Raw genomic sequence first — 16705 nt, 5'->3', positions numbered from 1 at the left:
GAGGTGGCTGCACTGCACTTTTGGGTGAATGACCCCTGCCTACATAGGTAGTTTGTAAAGTGCTTTGGGGCCTCTTCTGGTGCTATATAAATATAACGTGGCACAAAAGCAAAATACTACATATTCCTGTAACTCTGTCAGAGGACAATGTCACCACGTGCAAACACGAGCACGTATTTTCTTTAAAAGAGAAAAAGAGAAGCAATAACTGGAAAAAACACGTCTCTGTATAATTGCCTATGTTAACATTTACTGGAGAGGACACATGATAGCACCACTACAGGACCCTCCCGAGCAGCGCGCTGCCAACGCTACATCTGGCTCCAGCGGCTTATCGGTGCAGCACCGCTTGAAACGCTCCCTCCGATTTTTCCATTCCAGGTGGAACCACTCTGAGAGCAAACCCTTCACTTGGCCCGCTGTGCGATTCACAGCTTTTTTTGTGCTTAATGATTCTTGACCGGCCATTTAGTCTAGGAAGTGCCTGTATTGCTTCCCCCCTCCTTTTTGTAAACGTTGTCACCACCCGCTCAACGCATGGCATTGAATAAGAGGAACCTCCAAGGGCATGGCTGCGGAGATGCACTCAGACATACGTATGCATGCAACGCGGCATGAAAAATAATGGGAAAAACTGCCAACAAACTTAACCAAAGAGAACTGATCAACAAAATCTGGGCCAAGTTAACAAACCTGTGGGATTATCTTCCACCAAGGCTGAAAAAACCCATAACTCAAAAGTGATTAAAAGAAGGATTTGTGTAATTTGTTTGGGGGGGGGGGAAGTGTAACAAACTAATTTAAGCTAATGTAATGTTTATAAAGTTACTTAGATAATGACACCATGTATGCCATTATAATCATTAAAACCCAATCTATGTTTTTTTAAAAAAAACTTAGATGATTAGCACAAAATCAAGTTGATGTGAAGGAACAATTACTTTTAGAAAAAAATCAGGAGGTCCTAATATTCTGTAGAATGAGGGAGGATGCAGCTGTATGTCGACAGCTTTCATATCCTCATTTGAATAATGTGGCCTGAATCTGTCACTTTATTCATCCTCCTTATGCTCAGTGTACTCTGCATCAACAACAAATTAAGTTGTAAATAAGGGACAATCATCACTTTTGTTTTTAAGCAGCTTCTGCATGGAGAATTTCAATGTACTGTTTCTTTTTGACAGAAAGAAAGGGATTCTACACTGTGCTTATGTAAGCACAAATATGAGGAAACCAAGCGAAATGAAACAATAAGGGAGCACTTGAGAACTGCTCCAAAATGTTCTTGGAAGTACATTTCTACCACCACAGAAATCTCTTTTTTAATAGGATATGTAAAATGAAAACTGTTTTATTTACTGTAATAATTATCCTTATTTTGCTCTGAAACTTCAAGGATTTTTTATTTTTAAATTAAAACCCTCCAGCCTCCCCTTTCCTCCTCCAGGCACAAGCAGGGTAAGTCTCAACAGGAAGAACAAATGAATAAAGTCAGCAGGAGCCTTTGTGTACCCAGAAATAATTGTTATTAATCCCTAATATGATAATGCGATACTTTCTCATGCTCAAATATAGCACACAGAAGGAAGAAAAAAAAAAGAAAGAGGTTTTCTTACCTTTACGTCTGAGAAGTAGGTTTTCAGCATATTGGAACTTGGGTACCGGGTGTAAAAGAACATGAGCTTGGCCTTTTTCAAGTGATTCGGTGACAAGCCTTCCTGCATGTAGGATTGAATTAGTGAAGGAAAATGCTTTTCTTGAAAAAGCTAGCGGCTTCCGAATGCACAGAGCTGGAAAAGTGCCCCCTTAGATACTCTGCAGACCCTGAGATTACATGAGAATTATTAACATTTAAACTGCTGCACTGCAATTTTCTGTAAAATAGCTTAGCGAGGTACGTGAGGAGAGGTAACTTAAACACTGTATTTTGCAGTGTTCGAGTTTTGGTGCCGGGTCTCAGGAATTTTGCAAGTTTAGGGCTTGTGTACCATATGTACGTGCACTTGTTGCTACGGAAACAAATGCACAAAGCATGTGCTGCAGAAAACTTATCACGAGCTTTTTCTCCCTCTCCTTTGCAATTCCAGCTAAAGTTTATTTTCTCTCGGTGTTGCGCAGCTTATACTAAATAAAGCTAATGCACACGAAACAGTCAGAGGTGCTTCATCATTTTGAGCAATGCTTCACACTGGCAGTACATTTTACCTGCTTCATTAGCGTCAATAAATTTTAACATCTTGAGTTAGTCCCTAATCCTGTTATTGCTTTGCTTCAATTGCCGCCTTCCGACTGAAAGCAAAATTTCTAAAAAGGCAGAGCCCCCTTCTGCCCTTCACACCCCCCCCCCCCCAACAAACTCGCCTTGCTCTGATTTACACAGTTAACTCCTCAGAGAACGAGGCTGTATTTGGGGCTAACCAATCAATACATGTGGGCTAGCAGATCAATACATGGCCACTTACCCTATAAGGCAGCCTATTTATCCTGGAAACATCATTACCTTTTAGATCTGTAAACAGAAGCAACGAAAACAGTTCCCAAGGGAATGTGAAGCTAACCATAACAATCTAGGCTTTCTGATTTTCTCCCAGCTTCTTGGCTCTCTTTTGTGTACTGTGTGCTAGGACAGCTCTGGTCACATCTGTGCCGCAGGCTGGCCCTGCCATTTCCTCAGCAAATTAATGGCTTTATAATTTATCAGAAATGAAGATGCACGTGGAGAAAATCAATGTGCCCCCCCCCCAAGGTCAATTAAGGGTTCTTCCCAGAAGCTTCTCTAAGGACTGTTTCCCCTGAACACAATTGTTGAAAAATTCACCCATTTCACACCTTATGGCGAGGCGAAGGTCAAACAAGTTCACAGATACGCCGCAGCCAAGGTGCCTCCACCTTACGGCAGGGAACACATCAGCACAGAACATCCCATTCCGGGTCTCGACATGGGAAATTCAGGCAAATCTATACCAGCGGGCTACGGATTATTAGCTAGCTCCTTCAAGAGAATACCCTTTTCTCTAATTAGTGAAAGCTACTGAAACCTTCTCATTTGTTCAGTTGCAAAATAAGAAGATTCATTTTTAGATTGAAAAATGTGGCATTTAAAAAAAGCCATCGATAATATTAGCTTAAAAACCTCTTATTTTCTGGAAGCACACGGAAAACGGCTCAGCTGAACTTGCATTTTGTTTTAGATGCTTAATGATTACAAAGAAGATAATTTATGACTGACATACTTCTTGTGCCAAGAGAAGAGTTGAAAGAACCTCCAGTTACCTCCATTAGACTGATAGAGAAGTCTAAAAGAGCATTACACTCTGCAGTGCCATCTGTCAAAATACGTAAGTGAAATAATAGTAGCAAGCTGTCACCTATTGCTTAGTGATAAGAGTTTTAGACAAACCAAAACTTCTACACCAGAAATCCTTTTTGCTATGAGATTGTTGTAGGGAAGTGGGGGGGCTGGAGGGGCACTTCAATAAGTAAAAGGGGGGAAAAAAACCCCAAACACCTAAGTCTCCTTAATTTGTAATTCCTCTGATGCTGACAACATGTTAATATCATGTTTGGCATACAGTTTCTTTCAATGGAAGCTAAAAGATGTACTTAAACTGCCCCCAAAAGCTCTCATATTTGCTGGATTTAAGCATATTAGACAATTGTCTAAGTATTTTGATTCCTTTTTCCTGATTTAATTTGCATTTAGGATTTTAAAATATGTTCTGCCATAATGCCAGAGGATATTGATATTGAATGAAACATATTAAAAGATGTTCTAAGACTCAAATTCCGAGAAATCCATTTTTTATTAAAATTATACTTGTTCTTAAGCACTTGGCAGTCTTCAAGCGATATCAATAATGCAACAAATCTTTATATCTTGATCCTAAGGTTAACGCTTTACTGTGATAAAAGATATGATCTGTAATAAACTATCAAAAAATAGTTAATGATAGACCTAAGAGCTAAGAATTAGATAACCCATTGCTATTTCAGAAAAAAACTGAACTGACCAATTGCTTAATTTCCTTTTTAAGTGCTTGGGCTGAAAAGCAACTGTTCTTCCAAGAAAGCACTAGCTGTTTCCAGGATACTTACACACGCACAATGACTCATGATGAAATAGATTCAGTAAACATACAGCTGTACTGAACACGAGCTAAGCCCCATTCAAGGCCAGGAAAGAAAACGAGCACAAATAAATATTAAGGAGGTAAAGGGAGGAGGGGTGCCGAATGGAACGCAAACAAGCTCTGTCCCAGCAGCTCATGTGGCTTGCCTCAATTCTCTTAGCTATAGCTTTGTGAAGACAGATGACATTCAATTCTATGGGTAATGCAAAATAGACAATAACTGCTGAAACTTGAGCCAGCTGCCAGGTGTAAAAAAAAAAAAAAAAAGAAAAGAAAAAAAAGAAAAAAAAAAGAACAGAGGGAAAGGAAAGGAAAGGGGGGGAAAAGGAGAGAAAGAAAAGATGATAAATCCATAAATTAATGAAAGACATCTGCTCAGGAACATAAAAGATCAGAGAAACAGTGTACTGCAGCTGAACCTAAAGCAGTGTTCAAACAACCTGAGCGTCTCAGTGTTGGGTGTTTACAAAGGACAATGCAGCCTCACCTAAGACAGCAGCAGCAAAAAGGCAAAATGTAAGAAACGGGAAGTGAAAGACTGGGAATGAAAGCTATGTCCACTCCTGCGTGTTTTAACTGGAGAACTACCGAGGTACCACTGCACACCATTTGACTCATTTGCACTTTAATCCTACCAGGTAACTCTCCTCTTTTCCAAAAATATTTTTCAGTGGAGGTGATCTTTCACTTCTGTTACTCTCATCCTGAGCTTCCACAAATACCCTAATAGGCTTTTCTAGCCTATATGTGTATCAAGCAGAAGGAAAAGATGTAAGAATAGGCTGTATCAGGCAAAAAATCTGCACTTGCGAAGCCAAGCTTCTCCTGAAGTTACACACTAGGTGCTTTTAATCGGCAAAGCTCCAAATTGCCGTATTTCAGAGCATCTTCAAAACTCTGCAAAGAATGGGCTGGCTAAAAAGTATTTGTGCATCCCACAGGTTTTATCAACAGCACACAGTTATCCAGCTTGCTGTACAATTGCTTTCTTTTCTTTTTTTTTTTTAACTTTAATTAGTTTAATTCTAGTCAGATGTAATAACTCCTCATTTCAAAATGTTGTAATTCACTAATTGTAGCTTTCACATATTGGGACTATGAAACTCATTCCAGTTGGATTGAAACTCTGCTTAAAAATAAATAAATTGTAGAAAGTTTCACTAAAGTTCTAAAGGCCTCCAGGCATGGAAAAAACACTAAACTTCTTCACCTTTACAGATGTCTTAACAGCACACAAACTACTGTTGTGCTTCAATTTTGATCTATGCAAATGTTTTTGGGCTGAACAAGGCTATTTTTCTTAAGATGCAAAAAGGAGGCATGACAAAGGAAGACCATGCAGAAAAACAATTGGCTGTCTGTTTCTTTTGGAATTTGAATAAAACTTAATATTTGATTAAACAGATTAGTTTGCAAAGATATAGACTGCATTCATGACCAAGATGCGAACTCGTGCTGCAGGTGCCTCTTATCTTGTTTAGCAGCATACACAAACATTAACCATTTCCTTCTGCAACTCGGCAAATACGAGAATGATCAGATGCATTTTACATGTGTTGGTTTTTAAAAAAAAAAAAGAAAAAGAAAAGACAGGCTGGTTCAGTACTTTAGTCTACTACTAAAACCCGAACTTGGCTGTATCTGTTAGTCTTGTGCTCTCATCCTGGCTGTATTGTCCAGGAAAACAGATGTTGCTTTCTGCAGTGAAGAAAGAGCTGCCTCTCAAGAAATATATTTCTTATATGTGCACGTTCAACCACGTAACATAAAAGGGCCGCAACAGACTCCACCACAAACAAACCAGCCTCCGTACTGTACCTCTACCTGGAAACTGCGGCTACCTGGGCAAACGAGCAGCTACCAGGAAAAGCCGTCCTCGCAGCTGTGCTGTGTACCAGGGCACGTGCCGCGGACGGATGCTGTTTAAGAAATTTGCTCTTCCTAACAGCTTCGTACCTAAAACCAGACCCAGCTGCAGCCTGCAATTCCTACCGTCTAAGTGGGAAAGTCGGTGTGCCTGCACAACCACAGGGGAAGAAGTGTGGCACAGGGAAGGAGGAAAATGGACAGTATATCACACTAACGCTCTGTTTCCCCCCCCCCCCGGCTGCAGGGATAAACGCATCCCTGTGTCTGCAGCCCTAATGAGCTGCCTTGATGACCGCAGTGAGGCAGAGCAAGTGAGGGGGAGAGGGAGAGACGTTTGAGGGGTGCAGAGGATCATCTGCAGTTACAGAAATACTCCTAGTTTGTACACTTGTAATTTTTCAGCTCTTATCACTCCTCTCCCAGGAAGGGAAAAATTACTTTTATACCAAAACAATGAATATACCCCCGTACTCTTTGTTAGAAATGACATAACTACTCTGGCCCGAGTCACTCCCGCTGACCTCAAGACTGCTTTGGGAGCACCACCGTCTGCATTTCGACATGCAAGGAAGACTTTTGTTTCGAGCCTCGAGAAGTAGCCAGCAACAGCGGCGAACGACGCTGGCTTTGGACGGCCGCCCCTTTTTTGCCATACGGCACACCCTGCAAGGCTGTGGCAAGCCAAGATTTCCCTCCCCCGTTGGGGAGGCATCTGAGCTCTGCTGGGGAAGAGGTCCCTCAGACGCCACCTCCCCTGCTCTCCGGCTCTCCAGCTACGCAAGCCGCTTCCAAGCGGGAACCCTTCCCCCTGCACAAACCGCACCGCAACGCAGCAACGCTCACACGGGCCGGCCCAAATCCAGGGGACCGCAGCCACTTTTGGTTCAAAACGTGACCTCGTCGACGACGCCCTGGCGGAGGGCCCTGAGCACCCACGGCTCGGCGCCCAGGTCCACTCCGGGCGCCCCCGGGAGGCACCCAGGAGCACGCGCCCCCCGGGCCTGGAGCCCTGCCATGCCCCTGCCGCGGCGCCCGATCCACTCAGCGCTGCTATATAAAACCTGCTTCAATTAATCTAAGACAACCAAAGTTATTAATTGCCAAGTAGATACCCAGCGATGGGGTGCAGCCTTGCGCATCTGCCTCCAAGCGACACCCCTGGAAAGGGGACCATTTCCTCACTATTACTCAGGGAGAGATAGAGTTACTCAGTTACGACTACTTTCATCAAGTTGGAAATGAAATCAGCTACACCTAAAATGCTATGCTTCTGCTGCTGCTTTATGGAGGGGTTTTGGAGGAGACATTAGGTGTCAACCTACCCTTCATCCAAAATCCTCGATTTTAGCATTGGGTATTTTATTCACATTTAATACAACTGTACTTGGAAGAAAAATCTTTCGACCAAAAAAACACATTAGGGGAGAAGATGCAAGGAGTCGGAGGTGTCATTGCTAAAAAAGAAAAAAAAATTTAGTACTAGTTTTCAGGGGAAAAAAATATATTGAATATATCTGGACATGCCTAAATAAAAGCAGAGATGTATTTTTTCCCCTAACAAAAGCCTGATATTGGGCTAAAAAGCAGGATTTTCATACATATTTTTCTTTTTTAGAGAGGGGGAAGTGTTCTGTAAATTTAATACAGCTGAACTTTTATATTTAATTGTTCTCTCTAGCTTTCCAAAATAATTTGCTTTGTGTATGTTAGGACAAAAGATTTCTGTGTATGGCTGAGCAGAGGTTAATCATGCATAGCAGGCAGCTGCACAAGGGCTGAGGAACAGACCTCTGGGTGGGGGGAAAGAACTTGATGCAGCTTGAATATATCAGTACCTGTATCTTTTGTGCTTTATTTTGTTTACTCACTCGAGGACCGAAGGCTTCCAAACAACCAAACATTTGTTCTGTGCGAGCTGCGGCGGCGACAGGCTGCAAAGCGGGTCGCGCTCCCGGGGGGCTCGGCGGGGAGGGGGCGGGACGGGAGAGGCTCCCGCGGCGGCGCGGCGCAGCGCGGCCGGGCGCCCTGGGCCAGCGGGACCGCCGCGCAGGGGCTCCTCCGCACCGCGAAACGGTGCCATACCTGGGCCCCGGGACAGGCTTTTTCCCACCCAACCAGACGGTCTAAAAGGTTGGGGGGTGGAGGGGTCTTTTTTATTTGACTGGGGTTTTGTTTGTTTGGGCAGGGGGGAGGGCAATCACCTTAAAAACTCTCTTTGCAAAGAGGTCAAGCAGGTGAAATGGGGCACGCGGCAGAAAACTGCAGCCGAAGCGGCTCTGCTAATTAATACCCAATATTCGACGTAACCACCAGCCCTGCAAAGCTCCCTGTCTGCTCCCACTCCGAACGCCGCGCTAGCGCTGCGCTCTCAGGAAAGCAGCGGCATGTGGGTACGCCACGAAGTCCTCTCTTCCCGGCTACCACGCGCACCGCCACAAGAAAGTGCAACGCGAGCCCCCCACGATTTGGCCCCGGCACTGCGGCCGACTATCATTTTTCTTTAGAAAAGGATATTGCACTTCCCGAGTAAGGTGAGATTTCAGACATGTCTTGAAGGTCACCGCACTCGGACTTTATGAGCGACAAGGAGAGCCCCTCGGCGGCACTGGGCGGGTGTGCTGGTGAGCAAGGGTGGTGGTTCATGTGGTGCGACGACATCTTGGTCCTCAGACTCGTGGTCTCCCGAGTCAAGTCTAGGGATTCGGGGGAGGCGCGCTCTTTGCCCGGGAAGGAGGCCGACGGGGCGCCCAGCGGGCCCTGAAAGGGGTACGCCATGAGGGGGAGCGGGAAGGGGTGGCGGAACGAGGAGGTGGAGAAGCCCGCCGTGGCCGACAGCGGGGACTGGTGGAGGGAGGCGTGGTGGCCCCCGGGCGGCGGGGCAGAGGCAGATTGGTCGGACGAGTTTTTGCGGACGACGAGGGGCAGCGCCTCGGTTTGGTCGGTGGCGCCGGGCATCTGCACGCTGCCGAAGGTGTCGAGGGGGTTGGGGATGATGACGTCCCCGAAGCACTGCAGGCGCTGGTTGGCCGTGTGGAAGTTGTGGTTCTCCCCATTCACTGCGAATCTGGCTTGAGGGATCTGGAGAGGTGGGAAGACCTGAGGAAGCTGGCGGGAGGGCTTAGATGAGAAAACTTTAACCACTGTGTCCACAACCTGTGACATGGCCGTATTCAGTTCCTGTTTCAGGGTCTCAGCCAAATGTTTGCCTTCGGGATGGAAAGAATTTGGCCCTTGCTCCTTTTCCTTGGGACCTTCTCTTTTAGGCTTATTCTCTGCGATCTCTTGCTCCCTGATGAGGGCACGGGCACGGTCGATGAACTGCCCTGGGTCCAGCTCGCACATCTCGTTGTCTGACCGGCCGACAGAGTCGCCTGCCCTCGCATCCATGGTTTCGGAGCGCATGCTGTCTTCAGACAGGTTACCATCTTCATCATTTTCAGAGTCAGTGCTGTCATAGATTTGGTAGAACTTCTCCTGCAGCTGGCGCAGCTGTTTCTGCATGTCTTCCAGCTGCTGCTTCAGCTGTCTGCGCTCCTCGCGCTTCTGTTCTTTCCTCGCCGAAACCAGCTGCTGGAAACTCTGCTGCTGCTGCTGCGGCAGCTTTTGCTTGCGTTTGTTTTCTCTGTAACTTTCTCGGGGACTCACAGACTGCGGAGCTATTTCTCTTTCATTTTCATTGCCCCTTAATGCCACGCTTGGGGAATGGCTCATACCCCGAATTATATTCTCAACCCGGGCGCGTTTAGCTCTCAGGTGCTCGTCGCATAACCGATCCACATCAAACTGGCTCATAGTAGGCCTGCCAAAAGGGGAAAGACACTCTTGGGGGCTGTCTCTTGAAGAGTTGCTGCATACATCCTCCTGATGTACTTCTGAGCCTGTACTAGAGAGACCGCTGGCTTGGAAACTGGGCTCTGTGCCACCATTTTTGTTCATGTTATTTTTCAACAGCTGGGAAATTATGGTTGCTCCTGGAAAAGGCATCATGGCATCTTCATACGAGTTCGCCCTCTTCAGCAGCTTGCGGAGTACATTTGACTTTTCCCCATCTGCATGCTGCACCACTGAATACTCAACATCCTGCTCTGAACCTTGGGGATTCATGGCACTAAAAAACGTTGCTCTTGCCTTTGCAAAAAATGCAGATGCTGTCCCTACCGTCCTTTTCACTCCAATGTCAACTCTTCTTCTCTTGGTTTGCCTGCTTAAGAGGGCTGTGCTGTCATGGTCAGGCATCACTGGACTGTTATTGTGCCATCTTCAAAAGCTTGTCAGCTGGGCTCAGCTCAAGAATCCTGGGACCCTGGCCAACAGAACAAAAGGACTGATGAATCATTTTCTTTAAATTTCTCCAAATTTCCTGACCTCAATCCTGAATAAAATGCAAAATGCATAGGCTCTGGGATTTATGGCACATTACAATTATTGCAATTTATTATGCACTCTGCTTGAAATGAAACATTTTTAAATATTTCTGCTCCACTGGTTTAAGATGGATTAAGATTTAAAAAAGCAAAAACTGCTTAAGCACCAGTAATATGATTCTCTTGCACAAATGCCTAAAATGATACTGTTTATCTTCAGAAGAAAGAGTAGATTAGAAGAACACAGCCTCTGACAACCAATTGATTAAATTTAGGGCATTGAGATACATGTTACAAAAGAAGATGAAAGTACTCCTTATTTAAGATTTATTGTTAAAACAAGAAATTGTATAAAATTTGGATTAAAAAAAATTCAATTGCAATGTAAAAACTGTAATTGTGGTTTTGTTTTATAAAGAGAGATAAAAATGGAAAATAAGTATTCGAAGGTCAAAACAACAACTTTCACTTAATTTTAGGTAGGACAGGATACGTGGAAGGCGAAGAAAACATACACGCATTTAGACTTACACTGGGAAGAAAACCCCTCTTAAATCATTAGGAAAACATTTATTCAGCAAAGCAAAAATGCATTAAAATATTTTATGGCAGGATTATAATATTTACATAGATGTGATCAAATAAAGGCCAAAACGCAGCTAGTTAACGTAGCCTTGCATCTAGCAGTGGCTGGCCACAACAGTGTTTTAAATTCCCCATGCATTCTTTCCCTTTTCTTAACTTATATCCTCTGAGTAAATCCCAGTGCTGAAGCATGAAAATTTTGTATTTCACACACTAAAATATACGACGTTAAATTTTTTGCATAGCAGAAACGAGGCATGTTCAGTGTCACATCTCTCTGCTTTAGAAAAATCTGCAAAAACAGTATCTCAAATGCCCAGTGAAGCCCTTCTTACATGTAATATTTTGAGTACACAGAATCTTATTTCCTGTGACATGCAGAAAGACGAGAAAAAATATGGAAAGATGAAAGAAAGAACATCAATCAACTGCGTGAGAAAGGAAGATACCTTCTCTTTATATGAACTCTCATTGTTTCCCAGGAACACAGCATAAAAAGATAACACACTTCCTTGCATTTTGTAAAAGGCTCTTGACATAATTTGTGACTTATTAACTAGTGATGCTAAACTCTCATTGCACATAGAGCATTAGACGTTCTTTCCTGTTTCTTAAAATTTAACACCGAGTAAAATTAAAATATTTTTCATGCGACGCTTATCTAATATTAAACTTTACATTTGCTTAACAGAGCACAGTCTTCACAATAACAGGGTATATTGCCAAAGGCAGCATGCAGACTTTTTGGAATTGCTCCCATCTCTTTCGGTTCACCTGTAAAAACATCTACGTGCTCCCTAGGACTGCATCTGTGGCTAGTTTTAAAGAATGACTATCCATGCAAATAGGCATAATTTCAGCATGAAATAATCTGTAAAATCAAGACAGTAGTCAATGCTTAGTTTGGAACCAGGAGGGGGAAAAAAAGCGCTTTTAATACTTTAAAACGTTATGTTTATTCTGCAGCCTTTACCCACAGATTCTGGATGTACTAGAAGAATTTTCAGAGATTTGGTGTCAGAGACAGTTATGCAAGGGACATGAGGTTTGTTTACATTACTGGCTCCTTGCATACAGGACAGCAAAGAATGATAATATGCATACAGGACAGCAAAGAATGATAATAATAATAAAAAAAAATGTCATGGATTCAGATGGGAAATCCAAAGCCTTACATTGTCATCAGGACACCGCCTTCAGAAATCACTCCTTCTCAAGGAGCACATTAAGCAAGTGAAGTTTGGAGACCTAATGCTAATAATAAAACAACAAGGAGTTACACTGCAGGGGCCCAATGCCATCACCTGCACATTAGGTAGCATCACCCTCTGCAAGCAATTCCCCTGGAGTCCTGCTAGGTACCAGTGGCAGGATCAGGCCCTGCTTGGAAGTATATGGCGTAAAAGACAGTCTCCTACTCTCTTTGAGTTAATGCAAAAGGGGTTTTGGGGGGACCAGGAGCAGGCTCTAACAATTAGGACTTCCTTTTAAAAAAAAAATATCTGAGGAGTTGGATTTTCAGAAGGGGTCTTTTCACAAGCAAAAGGCCAAGTTCTCGGTGAGGGGGAAAGGGGCGACACACCACCGCAGTCACGGGAGGTTTTAAGCAGGCGATCTTGGCTCAGTGCAAACCAGGGTCAAGGTTGACCTTCCAGTCTAGTGGTGTTCATTTGAAAGCGATATAAACTAATTGCAAGATAACTGTAAGAGCTCTTGCTTACTGCATGTAAGATATTCTAAAGGCATTTTGCTTAAAGATAATAGTTGCCAATAGGAAAAAACAAAACAAAACACCAAAACTTCCATGCTTTTCCTTCCCTTTCTGTAGTTAAACTACACTTGTTTAAGATCTAGCTGTACATTCCCAGACTCGCACCAAAAATCTCACGTCAGGTTTCAGGTTTTGCACATTTCCCAGCAAATTTTAGGTGCCTGCACACCGTTTCCGTCTCCCTGGCCCAGTCGCCCCAAGGACGCACGTGGGGAGGGCTGGCCATACCCTTGAGCCAGCAGCTCAGGAAACCGGCTGTCCTGCGCTGGGCTGGGAGGTCATTGCCACGCATCCTTCCTCCCGGCACCCACTTCCCTCTCCCGTCACCCGCACCGACAGCTGCTCCCCGGCGGCAGGAGGTGCTCCCGAGCGATGCCCTTCCCTCGCCCCACCGGCCCTGGCGCGATGCTGAGCCCACGGGCTGCCCTAACGCGCCAAGGCCGGCGTTCGCTTCGGCCTCAGTACGGGAAATCGTGCTGCTGGAGCTTGACAGAGCACAACGGGTATCCACAATATTCGTTAGCATTTTGGTTTAGGAGGGACCAAAACCAACTCGCACCTCAAGGAAAGGGGAAGGCCATGTATAGCAGCATGCAAAACCCCAGACGTGACAGGCAGACCTTGATACTGATTAAACTGGAAGTGGATAAATAGGGAACTCTTGGAAAAAAATTAGGAAGTTCACGTCCTTTACATAATACTGGTACTTTGGCTGCATACTGTCTCAAAACTACATTTCATGCATCTTGTTTCTGTACATCTGTCCAGAAATATATATTTAGAGGGGTAGATTAGATTGTCAATACCTACATAGAAATGCTGCTCTTAAAGATTTCTGAGTTAGAGAGCTTTAAATTTGTGAAGGTTAAATTTGCTTTACATGTCACTTCTGATGCCAGGCATAGTTTATGTTAAATTTACCCTCTACATCTAGGGCCTCAACTTGAAAGATGTGGCTTTCTCTTAAAAGACACAGGACATTTTCCATTCCTCTGTACTTCAAAAACACAATAAGGGCCTCACTAGTTTCTGAGTCCACCCAAAAATACAGTTTTCAGAATTTCATTTACAAATTTAATTTCAGAGCTTTTGTTTAAGGAGATTTGATTAAGTGTAACTGAATAACTTCTTACTCTCAAAACTTCTATTTAAGGCAATTTGATTAAACATGACTATGAGTAACTTCTAAGTAGCGCAGCATCTACACACTTGGGTTTATTTTCTATGCATTAGATATACATCAATATATTAGCTGGAAACAGTTTAATTTCTAGGTATCTAAGCGTCCCTGTTCCCAAACCTTCAGCTAGGATGGCATACGATGTCAGGCATTTAACCGCGCTCAATACAAAGCAATCAGTTTCTGTAACCAATTTTGTAAACTCATCCTGATCTGCATAGATCCTGATCGTTTTCCCTTAGATTAATTCATGCATCTATGAGGCAGAAAGGAGCTTTAAATCTAAACTCATCCTACTTAGCAAGTCTGGAGGAACATGGACTAACCTAAAGTCCTTGGTGCCCAACTGATAGGAAACGACCGCTGAACACACAGTAGCGAAGTGCTAAACTTGAAGCATATCCATTGATGAACTTGAGGAGATACTGGTTTATAGAGCTGAAATTGTTCCTGTCTTTTCACAAGCCAACTACTTTCTGCGGTCGAGTGTCTGACTGCCTGTTCTCAGCCCACTATGCCAATACTGCACAAGAAATTTAACACGCTTCTGCTAATAGAAATATTTAGATCTTTCATCCTAAGGCGCTACGCCGGGCATGGCTTTGCCAGAATCAGCCAGGGAGCGCAAGACGAAAATTATTTCAGTCAACAGCACTGCACACACAAAACCAGAGGTAAAACCCGAAGAGCAGTTGACATTTACATACCATAGAGCTGTTCAGCGCTAAAATCACTTCATCAGACTAATGAAAAAGTGCTACCTTTTTGGATGGTTTTGACACAAGTTTTCTTGGGAGAGAGAGTTATCTAATTCCTTTAGCTGAGGCATGCAATAAAAGAATTTGAAATACGGCAGAAAAAATAAGTAAGTATGCATTAACAGCTACTTTATTAGTATTGCTCCACAAGAAGCAGCAAGCATTATAACCCGATTTAGTTCAAAATTACACTACCTGGTCTTTAGCCTAAAACAGAAAAGCCACTTTTTTTTTTTTTTTTTAATACCTGACGATATAGGGCCCAATCCAGCAAGGTATTCAGCAAAGCCTGTGAACGCCAAACATCCTCAATTCCCATCGACTTCAGGGAGAATTGACAGAGCTCACTAACAAGAGTTGCTCAGCATCTCATTAGTACAGGCCTTTATTATTATTTTGGGGAGACGCACAACCCTTCATCATGTATCTGTGGGTTGTACCATTTGAGGAAACAGCTTCTCCGAATGAAAAAAAAAGAAGCCAAGCTACCCTAAGTACAAAATTCACATTTTTTCTCCTTACAGGCCAGCTTGGTTCTTGCTATTTCATTGATCATGAAGAAAGTAAGAACTCACATGGACTCTGTGTAGAGACAATACTGAAACACTCACAAGCTTCCTACTACAAACAGCCCAAGTTTTCCAAGACATTTTTCCATGCTACACAACACAATTAAATCAGAATTCTTGAATTAGTTAAGTGCAGTTAGTCTGCACTTTGAGACAGAATAAATCATTGTTTAAAGATCATAAATTGCAGCATTTACAATTCTGCCCTGCACACAAATTAAATTCCAATTTCAAAATGTGTCCATTCCTATGACTATCTAAATTTATCAACTAAGCATAAAAAAGGTAAGTCATATACAGTGAGAGGCCTCAGATTTTCACTGGCAGAGAAGTTAGCTATATACACAGACAGTAACATTCAGTGAATGTTAGATAGTTTACAGAACAATTTAATATGGAGCTGTTAGCAAAAAGTATATACGCTGTACTTTTTATCACAGTTCAGCCCATGAAATGTTGATCCTCTATCTACATTTGAGTATTAATAAACATTTCACAGTATGCAATATAGCTGTTAAAGGTAAGCTTCGGACAAAAAGCAGATAAAATACATGCAAAACGGGCTGCAGCGGCTGTAAACTTTACATGATGGATGGCAACTCGCAGAAAAACTGCGAGACTAAGACATAAAGGATATGTGCCACATGCAAATCTACGGGTAGGAAAACTGCCGTGGTATAATTCACTCTGCACACTGCCAAACCTCCACAGATGATGGAAGTGACAAATAATCTAAGCTTTTACACCTCGCGGGGACACGGCTGTGCTTCTCTGACCTGCACTGGACAGCACCGCACCTTCCTGCCATCGAGCAGCGCCCATGCATACGTGGCCGCACGTCCACGTGCCCACGCTCCTGGATGGAGCCCGGACGGGGCTTCTGGGGCGCCGCTCGCCGCGGGATCGGCGGGGAACCGAGGGTGCAAACATCCTCACTCGGCAACTTTTGCCCAGCACTCAAGGGCACCTCTAGTCTGCGGCCGCTTCCCCTGCCAGGCGTGACTGACACCCCCGACTTTGTCAAAGATATTAAGTCAATATCCTCCGTATCTGTTATTTCCGGGGACGGAGAGCACGGACGTGACCCCCAGCCCCCGGAGCGCTCAGCCCAGCTCCGCTGCGCCTGCTGCGCTCCTCGGGCGCGGAGACCGGCCGCCGCTGCCTATTTATTTGCTTCTCTTTTTTAAGGCTAAGCCCTCGCGGCCAGGGCCCCTGCGGCAACGGGACAAGTGTCAGCGCCCAGCGGGCGCGCCCGAGGGACGCACCTGCCCGCGCCCCGCGCACCTGCCGCCGCCGCCCCGCTCCCGCGGCCCCGCCGGCCACACCGGCAACTGGGCCCCGCTCCGCCCCCGCGCAGCGCCGCCGGCCGCCCCCCCCGCGCCGCAGCGCGCCCCAAACGCGCCCCTCCGCCCCATCCCCTCCTGCGCTTTAACTCCCTTTAAACACACGGCAAAGTGCTGGGGCCACGCAGCAGAGCAG

At 44.5% G+C, this 16705-nt stretch overlaps 1 protein-coding gene across 2 annotated transcripts in view; it reads right to left on the bottom strand.

Moving 5' to 3' along the window:
- PROX1 (prospero homeobox 1) overlaps positions 1–16705 on the bottom strand; it is a 50087-nt gene that overhangs the window by 32042 nt on the left and 1340 nt on the right. For both annotated transcript variants that reach the window (XM_026102355.2, XM_026102356.2), the window contains exons 2-3: positions 8514–10302; positions 1617–1724 (exon numbers count right to left, since the gene is read on the bottom strand). In XM_026102355.2, the coding sequence (XP_025958140.1) occupies positions 1617–1724; positions 8514–10235 (1830 nt within the window). In that variant the 5' untranslated portion in view covers positions 10236–10302. The remainder of the gene's footprint in view (positions 1–1616; positions 1725–8513; positions 10303–16705) is intronic.

This window comes from Dromaius novaehollandiae, chromosome 3 (assembly GCF_036370855.1).
Source record: "Dromaius novaehollandiae isolate bDroNov1 chromosome 3, bDroNov1.hap1, whole genome shotgun sequence".
NCBI classification, from domain to species: Eukaryota; Metazoa; Chordata; class Aves; order Casuariiformes; family Dromaiidae; genus Dromaius; species Dromaius novaehollandiae.
The sequence above is the reverse complement of the archived record's forward strand: the minus strand, read 5'-3'. Positions and strand labels throughout refer to the sequence as shown.